Genomic DNA, 18,511 nt, shown 5'->3' with positions numbered 1-18,511 from the left:
GACATTTACATGCTCACTTTCTCATCTGGAATTCTGTAAAAAGTCTATTCTGATGGGGTGGGGGAGTATCAACCATATCTTATCATTCAGAATTGAATTTTCTCTATGTTCAGTTGATTTTTCTCTTGACTTTTCTTTGGGCTTCAAAATGCATTCCTAATAAAGGGATTTATTTAGCAAAGAGTCTATTATATTTAAAATTGCCTATAGTAAAATCACTAGTAAATTCTTGCAAAGGAAATTGAAACGGCAAAGGGCACTTTACAAAAGTATTTACAGCTGTTTGGTCTATCGACAATCCCTTGCGTTCTTTCTTGTATATTAAGAAGTCTTTCCTCTTTACTTTTGAAGCAACAATGCCAAGGAAGTCGTGGGTTTGCATGTGTTTTAAACGTATGCTGTGCCTTCATTCCCATCCTTCACCCATCGCTTAAATTACATTCAGAATAAAATTAAATTTTAGTTGAGTTTACCATCGAGAAACTCAAGCTGATGAGTTGCTGTTTCCCCATTTAGGTTGAGGGGGTGTAGAAGCTGGAGCTCTGGAGTGTTGTGCTAAGGGCAATTAGAGGAAAGGTTTGCAATTGACTCTGCAGGCTGAAAGTGACCATTTGGATTAGACCTCTGGACTCCAGTGGTTAGAGCTCAGGTGCAGGGTTAAGAGCCTTTCTGGGAAGCTGTGTGGGCGTAAGGATTAGGCTGCTGCTTCCCACCAAATTATTTGTAAATGATGGCCTCTGCGAAGGTGTTCCAGGGCAGCACCTTGCCTTTATCTGAGCTTGGTGAAAGAGATAATGAAGAGAAATGAATGCAACTGGGGAAGCTGGAAAATGGCGTGCAAAACATGCTTCAGCATGACAAATCTTAAAAGGTTGCCCTCTCCCCACTTTAAACCAGAGACCAAGGGAACAAATAAGGATATTGATAGTGGAAAAAGAGAAAGTTGGTGGAGCTGATTTTTAAATATGCTAAAATTTAGTGTGTTCAGTATCTTGCAATTTTCAGTTCCAAAGTACTCTGCATAAAATTCCAATGCTCTACCAACACTATTATCTTTTCTCTTTTTTGTAAATTTATTTGACAGGTGAAAGTGCTAAACAAATTTTTAAATAAATAGCTATGACTGTGGGTGAGGTTGAATATCTTTTTTATATGCTTGTTGACTAGTTTTGAATGGTTTCTTCATGTTCTTTTCCGGTTTTCCTTTTGAGGTACCTGTCTTTTGAAAGCAAATTTTATAATGATAGCAAATATTTTTCTGCGATTGTTTTCCTTTTGTTTTTATTTATGGCTAGTAGTTTTTAACATGAAAAAAGATTTTTCATTACTATACAGGCAAATCTTTTGATCATTTTCTTTGCTATTGTATTTTAAACGTCCTTCCTCTATTCCATGGCCAGAGAAATTTTAGTATTCACCTGGTGGTCCTGCAATGAGAGTTTTGCTTTTAGTCTAATCCTCTTGGAATTTGTTTTGGCGCATAGCATTAAGTGAACCTGTGCTATCATTATTTGTTGCTGTTGTTAAGTGTCAAGGGATGCTTGACCAAGCAGCACCCCCTCTGTGCTTGGACCACGTATCAACCAAGTCCTCCTTTCTTTATTGATTTTAAATGCCACCCAGATGATGAAATAAAGCCTCATATTCTAGTGACTGCGCCTCATCTTTGCATTCTGCTCTGCTATGTTCATCTATACCCATCTGGCCCTCTGAAACTTACTTAAATTCTAATTTTAGAAAATACATGGCCAGTCAGGAATATTTGAGGAATTAGGTTGCCCATCTATTTTAGGGGAGAAGGAGCAAATCATCTTTAATGTTTTTTGTTTTTCACACTGGAGGGCTATGTAATCCTATCACATTGGATGCAGTCCTGGGCCAACTCCTCTGCAGCTGGTTCCATGGTGGCAGAACCTTTCCTCTCTCCTTTATTGTTTGTTATGACCCCTGCGCTATCTTCACAATAAAGGTACTCACCGTCTTTTCTCCAGTATGACTTTTGTTGTCTAATCACCACTGCTGGATGAGCCTTCTTTCTGAGTTCTGGTCCATCCTTCTTTGTTGGAGCCATCAACGTGCACCCACGCCAGCAGGAAGTCTATTCAGCTGTCCCCTGTCCCCCTTTACAGTATTTGATACGGATTTGGGGCTCCTGTGTTGTCAGCACAGTTGATCAAGGCTCCTACTGGAAGATCCAGGGAAATCTGGAATTCTGCACCACAGGACCCAGATGACCTCTTGCTTTGGCATCTTAGACACTGGAAAAGGCATCTTATCCTTCTTTACCCTGAATTCTAAGGAGAAATGACCTTCTTTTGCAGGCTCTTTAAATCTTAAATGCTGTCACATGTTGAGGAACATCCCCATGGAGAGCCAAATCCTTTCGCTTTTCTTCTGAAATCCATTTTGAGTCTACCAGCTCCCTTCCAGGGCTTTTGCTCATGCCCAGTTCCAAGGCAGTGGGGCTAACAGGAATGCACCATGTCTGCATATAAATAGGAGTCAGGCTGTGACTCACTCATTCAGACTTGCAGAATGGTGGCCCAGATTTCAGCCAAAGATCCCGAGGAAGGTGGGCCACAGACACTTCTGCTGAAATGGGAAAATGCGTTTTTCTCAAATGTCTTGTAGCTGATTGCAGTGTCCCAAAGATGTTCGTGTAGAATATAGATGTGCGTGTGGGTTCACAGCCATAAATATGCACAGGTCCATCCACTGAGTCTGGAAACAGCGTCTGCTCACACCTGGCCATAAAGTCAGCAAAGAATAAATGTCAAGTGACTTCTTGTTAACATTTCCAGTTTTCAAACTTTTCGGTCCTCAGAAAAGGATATTAGAGGATCCTTTCAAAATGGGGCTAGGATCGCAGAATCTAAAATAGCTTAGGAGGGGAGGAGAGTGATCTGATTTATCATATGGGGGAAAGGGCACTGAGAGAGTGATGCTGATTCAGGTTTTGAGATGACTCAAAAGGATTTCAAGTTGAAACTCCCATGTTAAACCTAAAAATATGAAAAGGATTGAAAGGAAAATGAGACTTAAAGGTTTCCCATGGCTGGATGTATTGAGAAAGTGGCAGTCCATTAGCTTTTGCCCTAGGCTGCCTGAAAGGAGAAGGTCAAAACCTGCGAACTTTTAGGATTTAGTAAACACTTAGATCTGTGAAAAATGATCCTGACTCACTCACACTGGAAATGCGCCTGACTCAGAATGGCGGAGTTCAGAGAAAAGAACTAAGGGACTTTCCATTGCTTTATAGGGATGGTCTAACCTGCTCATATCCACGTGGGCTCGGTGGAACCTTGAACTACCCAAAGCGACCAGGGCATCTCTGGGTCCAGAAGAGGCTGCAATTGAAAGCCAGGTTCTGCATCGGGGCCTCTAGTGTGAAGCATAGGACGTTCTCCCAGTCCTTCTTTGGCGGTGGAAGTGTGGTGGCTGAGATATGGGACCGGGAGCAGTTATCCTCAGGAAAGGTATCAGAAGCTATAGACATCCCTTCTATTCTAGCTTGCTAGCTGCTGGGATGCAATTTACCAGAAACAGAATGGCTCTTAAAAAGGGGGATTTAATAAGTTGCTAATTTACAGTTCTAAGGCCGAGAAAATGTCCCAACTAAAGCAAATGTCCCAACAAGAGGTTACCTTCACTCAAGGAAGGCCGATGACGTTCAGGGTCTCTCTCTCAACTGAAAAGGCATGTGACAAAAATGGCAACATCTGCTAGCTTCCTCTCCCGGCCTCTTCCTTCGTGAAGTTCCCCAGGTGCGTTCTCCTTCATCTCCAAAGGTCTCTGGCTGGTGGACTCTGTAATTCTTGTGTCTCTGCTGCTCTTGTCATTCTCAAGCTTTCTCCAAAATGCTTCCTCTTTTAAAGAATTCCAGTTAAGTAATCAAGACCCACCTGGAATGGGTGAAGTCACATCTCCCTCTATTTAAAAGTTAATACTCACGATTGGGTGAGTCACGTCTCCGTGGAGATAACCTAATCAAGTTCCCAATTTATAGTACTGAATAAGGATTATAAGAAACGGTTGCTCCCACAAGATGGATTAGAATTAAAACATGGCTTTTCTAGAGTGCATACATCCTTTCAAGCATACCTGCCATAGCCGTGGAGAATGCCCCAACCAGCTGGCTCACACATTGTAGCATCTCTCTGAGGAGGGAGGGCATTCTAAGCAAGTAAAGAGTCCAGAACCATCTGGCCGGGAGGAGAGCTGCTGGGCCTGGCTGCTGGGCCTGGTGCCAGCGAGTAGTTGGGTTGGGACGAGAATCCATGGCCCTCTGATTCCTGGGCGTCCTGGAAAGCTCTGGGAAATGCATGCGCCTGGGTCTATTGGAACCAGATTGCTAGAGCTGGGGCCCTGGAAATGAAATTTCTCACAGACTCTCCACTTACTTCTTCTATGCGAAAATCACAATTCCTGGAAGACAAACAAACAAAGCAAAGATCTCGGCTCAATCTATGCACGTGAATCTGTGAGATCCCTGTTTCCTTGCCCTTCTCTGTGGGGGAAAGGGGAAAAGCAGCTGGCCCCTCTTATACCTCTTTGTCAACCTGCAAGGGGATGTCATTTTTGCTTTGAACATGTCTACTTAAGTGTTGCTAGAATTGCAGAATCCTGTGCTTTTCTTTTCCATTCTCTGACCTGGAAAAAAAGTCAAATAATAGAAAGTTTTTACTTAAAATATGTATGTGGCAATGTGCCCATAATCACATGTTGCTTTGAGGAAGGAAAAATTGAAGGCTGGTCAGAGGAGACGGCATGTAAATCCCAAACCACATTTTAATGTAAATGGCTATTTGGTTAAATTCATGCTTCCACGGTCTTTCACATTATCTCTGGAGTGTGGCAGGCAGCTGCCTGAGGGGCAGGTCTTGGAAAACAGTTTGTTTAGCTTGGGCAGCAGGATAATGAGGGCTATTTGATCCCTTTTCGGTTTTCACACCCTGTTGGTAGGATTTATTAACCTTGCAGTGATTTTGCTGGTGCCCCTGGGAAGTATTCCCATTTGTTTTTAATAGAGGAAAAGGCATCTGGATGCATGAGCCTGAGGGGCAGAGTGTGAGGAGCAGCTCTGTTGCAAAGAGGCACTAGTCATCCCTGAGGAGTCCCGGAGGCCTGGGGGGGCCTGGAAGGAAAGCGCCGGCCCCAGGGAGAGTGGATAAGGCAGGGGGGGCAGCCTCCTCATTCTGAGCTGGTCGTCCCGCCCTTCTACTGTGATCGAGGCTGGCAGAAATGACTCCATGGCGTCCTGTGGCTTCTGCCTGTCCTTCCTCTCCTTCCCAGCCCCGCTGGGGGAAGAGCAAGAAAAGGGGAAGGAGGGAAGAGTGACTCCTGCATCTCCCTCTTAAAACATCCAGTCGGGTGTAGCACACTCCCTGGGGCCGCTGAAAGACGTCTTTGGACATGTCATCGCCACGTGTGCCACGTGCTGTCCCTTATGATTTATCGTTACTGTTCCTGCTAGCCACTTTTCCGTTCAAGGCAAAAGGGCAATCTTGCTCATTCTTTTTTAACTGTATATGTATATATATATATAAAATTATATAGAGAAAACGTAAAACTTGCCATTGCCATTTAAACTGTACCATCTAGTGGCATTAAGTATATTCACAGTGGTGTGCAACCATCACTGCTACCGATATCCAAAACTTTTCCATCACCCCAAATAGAAACCCTATACCCATCAAGCAGTAATTCCCCATTCTGTCTCCCCCCAGTCCCTGGCAACCTCTATTCTATTTTCTTTCTCTATAAATGTGCTTATACTAGAGATTTCACATAAGTGGAATCATACCCTACTTGTCCTTTTGTGTCTGGCTTATTTCTCTTAGCATAGTGCCTGCAAGGTGCCTCCATGTTGCAGCAGGTGTCAGAACTTCATCCCTTTTTATGGCTGAATAGTCTTCCATTGTGTGTAGGGACCACATTTTGGGTATCCATTCATCTGTGGATGGACTCTTGGGTTGTCTCCACCTTTTGGTGTTTGTGAATAATGCCATTATGACTGCGGGCACACAAGTATCTGAGCCCCTTCTTTCAGGTTTTTTTTGTTATTGTTGTTTTGCATGGGCAGACACGGGGAATCGAACCCAGGTCTCTAGCATGGCAGGTGAGAACTCTGCCTGCTGAGGCCTGCCCTGCTTTCAGTTTTTCTGATGCGCTGACACTCTGTGTCCCGGCCAGCAGACACCTTTGCACGCATCTAACTTGGATATTTTTCTCCTCCACTCTTTTGAAGCTGTTGGTGACTAGGTTTGCTTTTTTCTTCTTTTTCGTCCTTTCCTCCTCCCCTCTTCCTCTTCCGCCTCCTCTGCTGACTATTTTAAGTTGGTTAGGGACAGCCGGGGCTGGAGTAAGATCGGCACGTGGTAAATTAAGCACTGGTGTTTGGAGGAGGTAGGTGAGAAGGGGGATTTGTCTTCTCTCTCCTCTGCAGGAGTCATCATTAAGAGGAAGAGTGGAGAGATCCCCTGCCCATTGGCTGTGGAGGCATTTGCTGCTCACCTTAGCTACATCTGCAAATATGATGACAAATACAGCAAGTAAGTGGAAGCATCAACACAAATCTACAAAAGGGATTTTTTTTTTTTGCCTCGCCATCACATAATGGATAAATTGGTAGATGATTGATAATCTCCCCATTTTAGGAAATGATAAGTTAAAAGTCCATGAGATAAAATCCTGACCCCCCTGTCTTGGAATTCCCAACTCAGCCTTGCTGTCCCATCCTGCTCTCTAACCTCTGCCCCAGGTACCCAGGCTCCTTCACTCTGCACTATTTAAATTCTCCATTCCCCTTGTCCAAAGATGCCTGTCCCTTTCAGTTGCCCAAATCTTGGCCACCTTTCAACCATCGGCTCAGATCCTCCACCCTGTGTGAGACTTTCCCATTTCCTCTAACCCAGACTACACTCTTCTTTGTCCACACCCATGGAGCACTTAGCATCAGCCCATTTATTTTCTGGCACTGGTTACTTCATATCTCTGAACACGGATGTCCTTAAACAAGATTGCAGGCATGGTCCCATCCTCACTGTGCACAGGGCATGCATAGTAGACACACAACCAGATGGTACATGGGACGCGCTTAGCTACGCATCCCCTAGCAGAGTATCATCCTGTCCCTAACAGGAACTCCAGGAATGATTGCTTCCGAGCACTATTATGACCATGAAATTACTAGGATTGGGCTCTACAGTTTAGAACAAGGTTGGCTTAACCCAGAAGGCAAATGGACATTGCCTCAGCACTCTTTGAGGGCAACCTACATTGGATGTCCTTTCTCATGGGAGAAGGGAACAAGGACCTGGTTCTCCCTGGGAAACAGCCTAGGTGTGGAAGTTTGCCCCATTCCTGAGACTCTTTTAGCGAGTCCTTGTTGAATAAGCACTTTTTGTGTACTTTACATGCTCAGGACCTTATTAAGTTTCCATAAGGTTATTACAAAGACATATGCATTTATTTAACAAATATCGGTGGAGTGCCTGCTCTGTTCGAAGCACTGGTGCTGGGGATGTTGATTCTCAAACACTTCACGGTCGTTGCAGAGACAAATAAGCACATAGAAACCCTAGGATGGTGAGAGCAGAGTTAAGTTGGGTTAGCACCGGGTGCTGTGGGCCACACAGAAGGAACTCCAACCTCAGTCAGAGCATCAGTGGAGGCTCCCTCGAGGGCAGGAACCCAGGACAGACCTATTCCTAAATCTGAGGGGTAGGTGGGGGTGGTGAGGAGAGCGTGGACTTGGAAGAGAGGCAGCGTTCTCACAAAGGCCTGGAGCTGAGGGGAGTAGGCCCCTTCGGAAAGTGGAAGCAGATCTTAGGAGGGGTGGCAGGTAGGGAAGTTCGAGGGCTTAACTGAGCCCCTTCACCCCTGAGCTTGTGAGCCACGCTGTAGAAGACCTGGCACCTGCTTTCCTCCCGCTTCATGCCTCCCCATTCTTTCTATGGGGGGGTGGGGTGGGGGATGGTGCATCGTCTGGGAATTGAACTCGGGTCTCCCGCATGGAAGGCGAGCATTCTACCACCACCCCGTTCTTTGATAGGACCCGTTTTCATTTTCTTGAAGTCAAGTTCATTGTGACAAAGCCTTGAGGTAAATCTTCGCCCCAACCCAAATGCTTCCCCTTTAGCCCTCATGCAAATGTAGAGAAACATTTTCAAGTATCTGGCTGACCCCAGATGATGCCTCTTGGGGTTCTCTCTCCGGGGTGTCCATGAGCCACGGGGCCAGCCTTTCTTATTCCCACTCTGTCCTCTTAGGTATTTCATTTCTCATAAACCAAACAAGACCTGGCAGCAGGTATTCTGGTTCGCCATCAGCATCGCTATCAACAACGCGTACATCCTCTACAAAATGTCGGATGCCTACCACGTGAAGAGATACAGCCGGGCACAGTTTGGTGAGAGACTTGTCAAGGAGCTGCTGGGCTTGGAGGACACCTCGCCATCCCACTGATGCCCCGGGCTCTGGCCCGAAGTGTGGGTAAGGGACCAAACTGAGGGAGGGTAAGGGGAGGGAGAGAGCTCACCATTCTGCCCTGCCCTGTCAGAGACCTGGAGAGGCCCCCGATGCGTGGCTGGCTCCCCGGGAATGCTGCTGCAAGGCCTTGGCGGTCTGGAGCAGGGACTTGGAAGGAATGAGCGGCTGCTTGTCCCAGTTTCCACTGGAAGAAGAGCCTGTCCTTTGTGGGTCTCCACAAGGACTGGGCACTGCCCCCCACCCCCCGAGACTCTCCAAATACCGGCCATTGCTACTGTCTGTCGTGTTTCGTTCAGCAGGGCGTAATATCCTCACGATACCCGCTTGAGCCTGGCGAGGGAGTGTCATCTCTTAGCAGGGGTGACTTGGGGAAGGCTATTGCAAGCAGAGGAACCAGACATAGGAAGAGTTGCAACATCATCTGCTGTGTAAAGAGATGTGTGGCATGAGTCAGCTTCACCACATGTCCAGAGGTGACAGGGAGGCAAGCAAAAGATTTGACCTTCACTCTTAAAAATTGTTCAGGTGTGTATAGGAGACCAGAGGGTTTTCCAACATCTGCCTGGTGGCAGGCTGCTTAGAACAGGGCTCTCAAAAGAGGAAAAACAAATTGGGTGCCATTAAAAAAATAGAATGAAAGAGCAGCTAGCAGTTTTCCATTCATTTTAAAGTAGCAACTGAGGCATCCCTGCTCGTTTCAGAGTCTGTTTCGGCTGCTGTGACCAGGCGGAAAAGGAAACGCCACCATAACTTGCAGTGACATGTGATGCTATTTTTTTTCTTATTTTAAAATATATCTTCAGGTTATTTTCTTACTGTTGCTTAAGATCTACTGTAAAGGAAAAGGTCCCCATTCCTTTCCACCTCCTTCACCTCCTTTCCTCATCCTAATCCTGGTTCTTCCTTCCATAATCACAACCCTGTGACCATTCCCAGGGCTGGAGAGGACAGTCCCTCCAAGAAGAAATGCTGTTGCACTTTCATCAAGGCCCATGGGCCTCCAGCTTTGTCACAGGCATCATCACTGGCAGAATTACTTGTTTCGGAAAATAGGTAGCATTGCTGAAGCAAACCACAAAATCTCTCTACCGATGACCATTTGTTAATTTTCTTCCCTTCGTGTGTAGTCAGTCACCCTGGCACTGTCCACTCCAATCTAATGATGTGGCTGGCATTGGCAAAAACCCTGAAATGGGAAAAACCTGGCTTGGGTGTAATTTGACATGGAGCCAGAGGGGTTTGTTGCCTGCACTACCAGCAGGACTCTGGGCGGATCAGCTGGCAGTCAGGGCTCCCGGTGCTTTACTAAAAGACCTGGATTTCTTTCTGAATCAAGGTATACGTGTCTCCATGGGGACCCTCCATGGGGCAGCAGAGGGGCTGCTGGTCTGATGACCCCCCACACACATACACACACACAGACAAGAACAAGTAACTTCTGGTTATGACACAATCCCCCTTTGATCCAACTTGATGTAACCACCTCATTTTTTTACAAATGCAAAATGTATTCCACTCAGGCTTTGGGACTTTCTCCCTTGTTCACACTCAGTTAGTTGGCAGTGTTGCCGTCAGCGTGCTCCTGGAGCCTGTCTCATCCCTGCATTCAATGTTCAGGATGCTCCCCTTTGCTTTTAATTCAGTGCCACGGATCCTAGGCCAAGTTTTACATTGTGTTCCAAAACACCTTTGCCGTGTCCTGTAATTGGATTGAAAGCACTTTTACCACATGGAGAAATATATTTTTAATTTGTGATGCTTTTCTACAAGGTCCACTATTTCCGAGTTTAATGTGTTTCCAACACTTACGGAGACTCTAATGAACGCTGATGACTTTTCTGTCCAGACAAGTGAAATAAAAATAAAGGTCTATTTAGATGTTGATTCTTTGTTAATATATTGGTTTTTTGTTTGTTTTTTAATGTCAGGGACAAAAATGTGAGCTATTCTTTTAAGGCTTAGTTTCTCGTCATATAATCTAGTGTATAGAACCTGAACTCTTCTTAGTACTGTGAACCCCTGAGCAGTTAAAAAAAAAAAAAAGAAAAAGAAAGGTTTTGACTGAAATGTTGTAGTTCTGGGAGGATCCTTGTGTCTTAGGTGCCTGTGCCAACTGAAGAAGATGCTGTGTCTGCCTTCCAGAATGGTGACTTTTCCTCACTTCTCCTGGTTTGTATTGTGTGTCATTCCAGAGTGTCATGAGCAGGAGCAGTGGATGGCATTGCATGGCCAAGTAATTAGAGAGTACACAGTTTTAGTGCCCTCTTTTTAAAATGGTAGCTATCTGTCTTCTGAGAAACCATTGAAGAAGACAGTTCAGTTCAGGTAGGTATCTAGTAGAGGTGGCTGTAACCTCTACTCCAGGCTTAAAAAGGCATGTTATGGATTAACAGGAGTTTCTCGTCTCCCAGAAGGAAGACACATGATTAGGAAAACCTTCAGGAGTCAGACCTACCCTTGTAGAGGTGATTTGGAGTGACTTGAGGAATTTCTCTACCTAAAATACATCTGGTTCCAGTATCCTTGGGTTTGATGAAGCTGACACTTGAATTGGGTTATTTCCTAGTTGGGCTGACACTTGAATTGGGTTATTTCATAGTTGGGCTTTCCTGGTGACCACAAAGGGACCCAGTGAGTGGCTCATGAGAGAGGGAGCCAGCCTGGCTCATCAGCCGGGGGTGCGAGGCAGATGGGGACCTTGGCATCTGGTGGCCTGTGAAATCCCTTTTCTGCTCACATCCTTCCGCCATAACAAACTCATTCCCTTTGGGATGTTTTTGCTAAGGGGTCTAGAAAAGAAAGCCTGAATGATGAGCTTCCCAACCCACATGCAAAACAAAATAACAACAAAGCCTCTAGGCTCCTCAAAGAAAATCTCTATTAAATCATACCAAATGCAAGTTAAAATATGTCACACAATTTATGATATAGTCCCATCATTATGGTTGTATTTAAAATTAGGCAAGGTAATTCTTAGGAGAATTTAACTTAAATTAATTAATTTCTGTTTGTATTTTTTGCCTTTCTTGATCACGTTCCATATTTGATTTGCATTGTGTCTTTTTTCCATACTCTGCTCATCAAAAAGCCTCAATTTTGAACATCTTACTGTGGTCAATAGAACATTACCCTTGGATCATATTTCAAAACTCAGGTGGGTTAATCAGGAAGACCTTGGTGGTTGGATCATTCCAGGCAAACATATCCAGTTTATTGACTAAATTAGACAAGGCTTGGCCACCAAAGTGAATTATCTCTGCCATAGTGCAAGCAGCAAGATCACAGATGCTCAGGACAGGAACTGGTGGTTTCTGAGTCCCGCATGTATGGCCTATGTGCCGCCATTTTCCCTGGAACCAACCTCAGCAACCAGAAGGAAGAATGGAGAGCCTCTGAGCTGCTGGGGCATCAAGACAGAGAAGCAGCTTGCAAACACTCCATTATTGGGGGTTGATGCGAGGAAATGCAACTCCTCAAGCTTCATTCATTCTCCTCCTGAATGGTAGTTGGCCTTTTATGGCAAAAACAAAACAAAACAAAACATTTCTCCACAGGCCCTGTGGATTGGGATGAGGACAATTCAATGATTTATCAGTGGGAGAGGGAAAAAGACGACTGTTTTACTCGTCTTCCCAACCCAACACCACCAGCCACACCGTTCACTGCACTGTCTTGTGGACACCATGTTTGGAAAGCATGACATTAATGGCTAGTCGATAAGGAACACTTTATGTGGTTCAGAATGCTTTACACGTACCATCTCATTTAATCTTCACTGTGAGCCCTATGAAGTAGGTATGTGCTTGTCCCCTGTTCACAGGAGGAGAAATGGAAAGTTGAAGAGTTTAAACAACTTGCCCAGGTAAGCCAGGGAGAAAACTGTATTTCCAGCCCAGGCGTCATCAAGAGAGTTGTGAGTTTTATCCTTGGTTTAGCTAATGTCTTTATAAAGTATTCCCCCCTTTCTGTAGTCCTTATAAGGAAACCAAAACTTCCCGTCTGATCCCATAATAATTATGACTCCATAATAGCCCTCTTCATGTTTTATTTCTTCTTGTCTTAGATAGAAGGCAGGTGGTTTTTGGCCTAGCAACTAGTAAAGCCAAAGGTTTCGTGGAAGTGAGCCACAGTCTCAAAAGTAAGTAGTGATTGGGGGGCATCTGAGTGGATATTCATCTTAGGCTGCAATAAACACTGAGCTGGATCAGCTGGGCATTCCTCTTCCAGAGACAGTGCTCACCCTGGGACTCATGTAGGGATGGGGTCCAGCTATGAAATCATCCTTACAGAGCCCCCTGGGGTCTGGGGACTGCTGTGCCATGTAATGGGCCACAGTGACCAAAATGCCAAGATTAGACTCTCCCAAGTCTTTGCCCATTTACCAGTTTTCTGTTTCTGGTCTGTCCCCATATATTAAGTAAGGGCTGTCAGCCTTGGTTGTAGAAAGCCAAGGACTTATGTGACCAAAGGAAAGGGAGACTCCCCAAAATCTAACAATGTAGTTACCAGGGGAAAGTCCCCCTCCAAGCCACCCCCAGGCCCCTCTGAAGTCTGCTTTAAAAAAGAGTGCTGTCTCTAAAGAAGTCTTGTTATTGTCCCTGCATCCAGGCGGCCTTGGTTGTCTTCCCCAAACAACCTTTATCTTTTATTAGGAATATTGCTGAGACTTCTCACTTTGGGCTCTGTTATTTCATTCTTTATCTGATATAGCTTCTCCGTATCTCTCATCCTTAAAAAGATTTCTAAACTTAAGTATGTCTTTCTCTGCCAGTAGGAAATAAAAGAGGACATCAGGTATAAAATTGGCACTTAGAGCTATTGCTATAAAATATTTGCAGAAAGTGAGAGTGCATCAGTTGCCCTCTGGTGATGCTGCTACGTCTTCTCCTGAATCACAGCTAATATGCAGTAGGTTCCGCTGCTTAACCATGTGTGTGTGTGTGTGTGTGTGTGTGTGTGTGTGTGTGTGTGTGTGTCACCTCCCAAATATCCCATTTATCCATGACCAGAAGAATTTTGCTGCATCCGAACCCTGGCCAGTGGTGACCTGGGCGCTTCTCCTTCAGGACCAGGCTGCCATTGCTGAGATGCTTCTCAGCCATCTCCTCTGTTTGAATCCACTTGTGCACCTTTTCCATGCCCTATGGGGGTAAAACATATTTATGTTTTAATGTACAACTACTTTATGTCTTTTTTAAAAAGTGGTTCATGTAAGATGCTTGGTTGTATTTTCAATCTTTAAGTAGCTACTTTGCAAATGAAATTCTTAGGGTTTTTGTTTTTTCTTTTAAGTCATTTAGAAACTTGACCTTTGGTGTAGGTATTTGGAGGTAAAGACTGATAAAGAGGAGAGGGAGCCTTCCATCTGTAAATGGCCTGGTGGAGAGTGGAAGGTGGTATGCTTGCTGAGATTTGGGTGAAGTTCCAACGTTCCCGCATGTGGGAAGGGCTCCTGTTGGCCAAGGAAGGGCAATGAGGAGCAAGAGTGATTGATGAGCGCACAGAGAAACTGGCTTCTACTGCACTCCTCCAAGCTGCACTACCTGAATAAGTGCACTTCCTTTTTCATATACCTCTTTAGTCTTTCATTCATTCACATTCATTTTTTGACACATTTTAATTAAAACCTAACTATACTAAAAATTAACAGTTAATATGAATTGAGTATTTGTGGACTAGTCTTAGTGGTAGCCTCTTTACACAGTGTGGTAGTTAGATTCAGGTGTCAACTTGGCCAGGTGAAGGTGCCTGGTTCTATTGCTGTGGACATGAGCCAATGGCATGTGAACCTCATTTGTTGCTGATAATACCTGCAGTTGGCTAGGAGGCGTGCCTGCTGCAATGAATGATGTTTGATTTAATTGGCTGGTGCCTAAATGAGAGAGCTCAGCATAGCACAGCCCAAGCAGCTCAGCGTCCCTCATCTCAGCACTCACAGCTCAGCCCAGGCCTTTGGAGATGCAGAAAGAAATCACCCTGGGGAAAGTTGTTGGAATCCAGAGGCCTGGAGAGGAGGCCCATATAAGAAAGAACCTCAGTTGGAAGTTAGTTGCCTTTCCTCAGAAGAACTATACATTTTTAACTAAATAAATCCCCTTTTATTAACAGCCAATCCATTTCTGGTGTGTTGCATTCTGGCAGCTTTGGTAGACCAGAACACATGGTTATTTCATTTCATCCTCAAGGATAGCCTTGTGAGCTAAGAACCATCATTATTGGTGGTTCTTACAGAGCCATGGGTGATGCTACTAAGAAGGGGTGCAGCTAGGATCCGAACCTCAGTCTCTTGATTTCAGAGCCTATTCATTTTCAGCCACTGAGGGTCATTCTCAAATACTACATGCAGGCATTGTGCTAGGAACTGTAACGCTTTGAAAAATCAAACGTGGTCTGTGCCCGCAAGGCTGCTGTGATGGAAGTCTGTGGAAGGCTCAGTGAGTGCACGGAGGAGAACTGATAACCTATCCCAAGGGAAGGGATGACCCAGAAAGGCTTCTCCAAGGCGGTGGTACAACTAATCATGTGGAAACCCAGCCTGTTGGGGAGTGGCACTTACCACCACGTTGGCCACACGGAACCCTTCCCGTGGCGGGCACCAGAAGTGCTAAATAAGCATATTCTCTAAAAGATGCAGTCTGAGATTCTTCAAAAGGCTGGAATTATACTGTATGTGACGAGTATATGCTAATTTGATAACCTGCCCTTAGAGGAAGGGCATGTATGTATTTGGAAATACTTGCCACCAAATGTGAGCAAGAAAAAACAAAGTGGCCTCAACTACTACAGAGGGCATAGCAAAGCTAAAAGAAAAGTTTCATTAAAAACTAGCAGGCAAAAAGGGCTTCTGTCGTGAGTGGCACACGTAGGGCGCCTCGGTTGCTCTTCGTGCGGAATCGACATCAAGAGATTTCGGAAGCATAATTTTTGTTGCTAGGGCAGCTGGTGAAAAAAAAAAAAACTAGCAGGCAATTATTAAATGTTATTCGTTTCCCCATGTAAGATGTTTGGTTGTAGCTTCACATCTGCAGTAGATTCTTTACAAATACAATTCTTAGGGATTTTTTGTTTTTTCTTTACTTAGAAACTCTCCACCAGGTTTATGCATATATGATTCTATTTTCTCCGTGTAAATGTATTAATAACCTCTCCCTCTATCCTGACATACACGTGAGGGTAGGCTTGTTATCTTTAATTTCTAGTGTTCCACTTTCCTCCACTAAGATGTGCAAACAGCTTTGGCAAAAACAGTGGTTGAAACAAAATCATTAATTGGGCAGCTGAAATGTTAGCTTTTTAATTGACTCTTTTCTTAGATTACTCTCTTTTCCTGAATTCATCTAGCTTCAAACTTGAGAGCTGCCTCATGGCAGGTAGGACACAGAAAGAGTGGACAGAGGGAGGGAGGGACAGGACTATTTCTGTCCTTTCAGTAGGTTGGAAAGATGGACCTGGAACAACTGAATAAAAAAATTAGGTGTAAATTTAAGAACTGGAGTTGTGGAGTGGTTGTGAGATTCTTGTTTGAGGTATTTTGGTGGGTCACTTTTAGCATCTTCTCAGTGTACAGTAATGACATAATATGACTTTTTAAAAAGTTGCTCACCTTATCAGCATCAGTAGGAGTGCAGGGTCCAAAGTGAAATTGGCTAGATTTTGTGCTCGTCAAACCATGAGGCCATGTGGCCAGCCCTGGCTCCCACCCTTTCACAAGAGACTCTGAGCAGTTAGGGACCCAGGAATCTGAGGAGGGGGGTTCCAGATGGAAACCAGATGATACGAGGATAGCTTGAAAGAACCTGGGCAATTAATTCTGTGAAGCAACGACTGAAGAGAGAGCATGCCATTTGTCCCGGCTTCATATTCAGAATAACCCGAACGGCTCCAGGGGCAGAATTGGGACTGACAGGTGCGCATTCCTGGGAAGCAGCCTTCAGCTCAGTGGAGAAAGTACTTTCTAGCATTTAAAGCTGCCACCGTTGGAACACAGCCTCTCAGTGTCCCACTGAGCAGGTCCACCGGGGGAAGGTCATGGGGTGTTCTCGGTGGGCGGGAGGTGGACCTAAACTCCAGCCTGTGGGCTTGGGTGGGACGCCGCTGCTGGCAGCTGTGAGCAGAATTAAGCGCGCGCGCGCACACACACACACACACACACACACACACACCATTGCCCCCTGCACACTACTTACATTGTTCCTCCTCTCTTCAAATAGAGGTTTCTGAGTGCAGGGGTGGCAGCTCCTGGAGTCAAGGCCAACCTGTGTCGAAGGATCCTCGGAAAGCTCACCAAAATAATGGTGAGAATTTATTTCCACCATTAAATGATATTGTTTTGCCTTGTTTTCCTTTCCAATTCTCAGTTGCGAATCCTTAGGGCAACAAGTTTAAATCTTATCCGGAACTGCCTGGACGTAACCCTTGGGGGGACGTCTCCCAGCTGTGGCCACATCTGGTGTGAGAAAGCACACCCTTTGGTGAAGATCCCGACTCTGCGCTAAGGCACGCCTGCAGTGAAGTTTTACAAATTTTGGAGCCCTTGAGCTAAATTCTGAGTCCCAAAATGTTAAGGGCGGCCAAAATTCAAATTATGATTTAATTCAGATTTCTTGTCACATGATTTTTCTTTCTTCCAAAAACTTTATCAGTCAGTGACTTTGAAATACAGTCAAATATATAACTCTTGGCTTCTTGGTTTTATTTCCAGGGGGAGGTGGATGAGGGAGGAAGGCTACGTTAAGGGAAATGCATAAAAAGCCCCATGGGATCTGGTGCCAGAAATGAACGCCGGCAAAGTTTGGGCCAGGCCTGGGAAACCCACCGCAGGTGCTCTCGGTGCTGGGCACCCAGGCATATCCACCATGGGTTGTCTGGACACCTTGGCTCTCTCAACTCTGCCGCTGATGCTGGCACCACGTCAGAGGGGGTCCTCCTTACCTAACCCCTCTTATCTCCTCCCCGGGGGGGAGCAGGTTCTCCCCCAGCAGCAGCAGCAGCAGGCGTCCCCACTGCCTTGGGGGCCTCCCAGGAAGTTTCTGGAGCTGGAAGTATGCAGCCAGGGCAAGCCACCTGGCGTGGGTCAGAGGCAGGAGAGAGAAACACTGCGCCCGTGGTGTGCAAGCCTTCAGCACATGGCTGAATGAGCTACATACACCCTGATGTCCTGTGGAAACCGACAGCACTCCCATCTCTGGTAGAAATCCTCCACTTGATTTTAACCTGCCCCTCCCCCCACGAAGCAATTAGCAATCAAATGAGGTGATTTTCTCATTGGAGTTTCAGAAATTAAAATACAAAAAAAAATGACTTTGGCTTTGGTGATAATATCCTGGAAGGCCACCAAGTGTGAAGTTTTTCATTAATATGAAAAAATGTTTCTATAAAATGAGATGAGTCTGAGTTCTTCCTGAGTTCTTTCAACACTTAATTTCAGGAGAAGAAAAACAGTTTCAGGAGCATGCATTTTTTAAACACAGGAATTAAAGTATTTGTACAGCATAGTCTGACATTGTTTAAAATCTTTCTGTAAGCCAAAAAACAATTTTCAAACCGCTTTTTAAATTTTTAATGATAATAAATATTTGCTCACCAAACCTTTTAGTAAGCACTGAATTTACCTTACCTATGTTTTGTTTACTCCTAAGATAATTTTTTTAAGATAATGGCTTACCTCCACCATCATCTTTTATATTTCTTCCCTCTATTTTTACTTTCCATATCTTTCTGCCTCTGATTTCTTTCTCTCTCTCTCTCTCTAGCTCTCCTTCTCCATTTCTTTCTGTCTCCCCCTCCCTTTCCCTCTCTGTCTGTTTGTCTGTCTATATCTCTCTCATCCTTCCTTTCCTCACTTTTATGAGCCCAGGAGCATTGAATCCCCTGTCTTCCCCCTTCTGAATGCAGAGGAACTGGTCTCAGTTCTTTCTCCATAAGCCTTTTTCCTGGCATCCCAATTCCAGTCTCACAGACCCTAGGGCAGCAAGGACCTTCCTTCTCAATAATAGTAGGGATAGGGGATGCAATCCTTTAT

The 18,511-nt window shown here is 45.0% G+C and overlaps 1 protein-coding gene and 1 pseudogene across 2 annotated transcripts in view; both read left to right on the top strand.

Annotated features, from left to right (window-relative positions):
* Positions 1 to 13,857, top strand: part of PGBD5 (piggyBac transposable element derived 5) — a 104,740-nt gene extending 90,883 nt beyond the window's left edge. Inside the window, exons 6-7 of one of the 2 annotated variants that reach the window (XM_077149417.1) lie at positions 6,446 to 6,551; positions 8,271 to 13,857. In XM_077149417.1, the coding sequence (XP_077005532.1) occupies positions 6,446 to 6,551; positions 8,271 to 8,466 (302 nt within the window). In that variant the 3' untranslated portion in view covers positions 8,467 to 13,857. The remainder of the gene's footprint in view (positions 1 to 6,445; positions 6,552 to 8,270) is intronic. The other variant, XM_077149418.1, reaches the window with a different exon arrangement.
* Positions 13,858 to 15,323: 1,466 nt separating this feature from the next.
* Positions 15,324 to 15,484, top strand: LOC143675380 (U11 spliceosomal RNA; annotated as a pseudogene).
* Positions 15,485 to 18,511: the final 3,027 nt, after the last annotated feature.

Source organism: Tamandua tetradactyla, chromosome 2 (assembly GCF_023851605.1).
Source record: "Tamandua tetradactyla isolate mTamTet1 chromosome 2, mTamTet1.pri, whole genome shotgun sequence".
Lineage (NCBI taxonomy): Eukaryota > Metazoa > Chordata > Mammalia > Pilosa > Myrmecophagidae > Tamandua > Tamandua tetradactyla.
The sequence above is the reverse complement of the archived record's forward strand: the minus strand, read 5'-3'. Positions and strand labels throughout refer to the sequence as shown.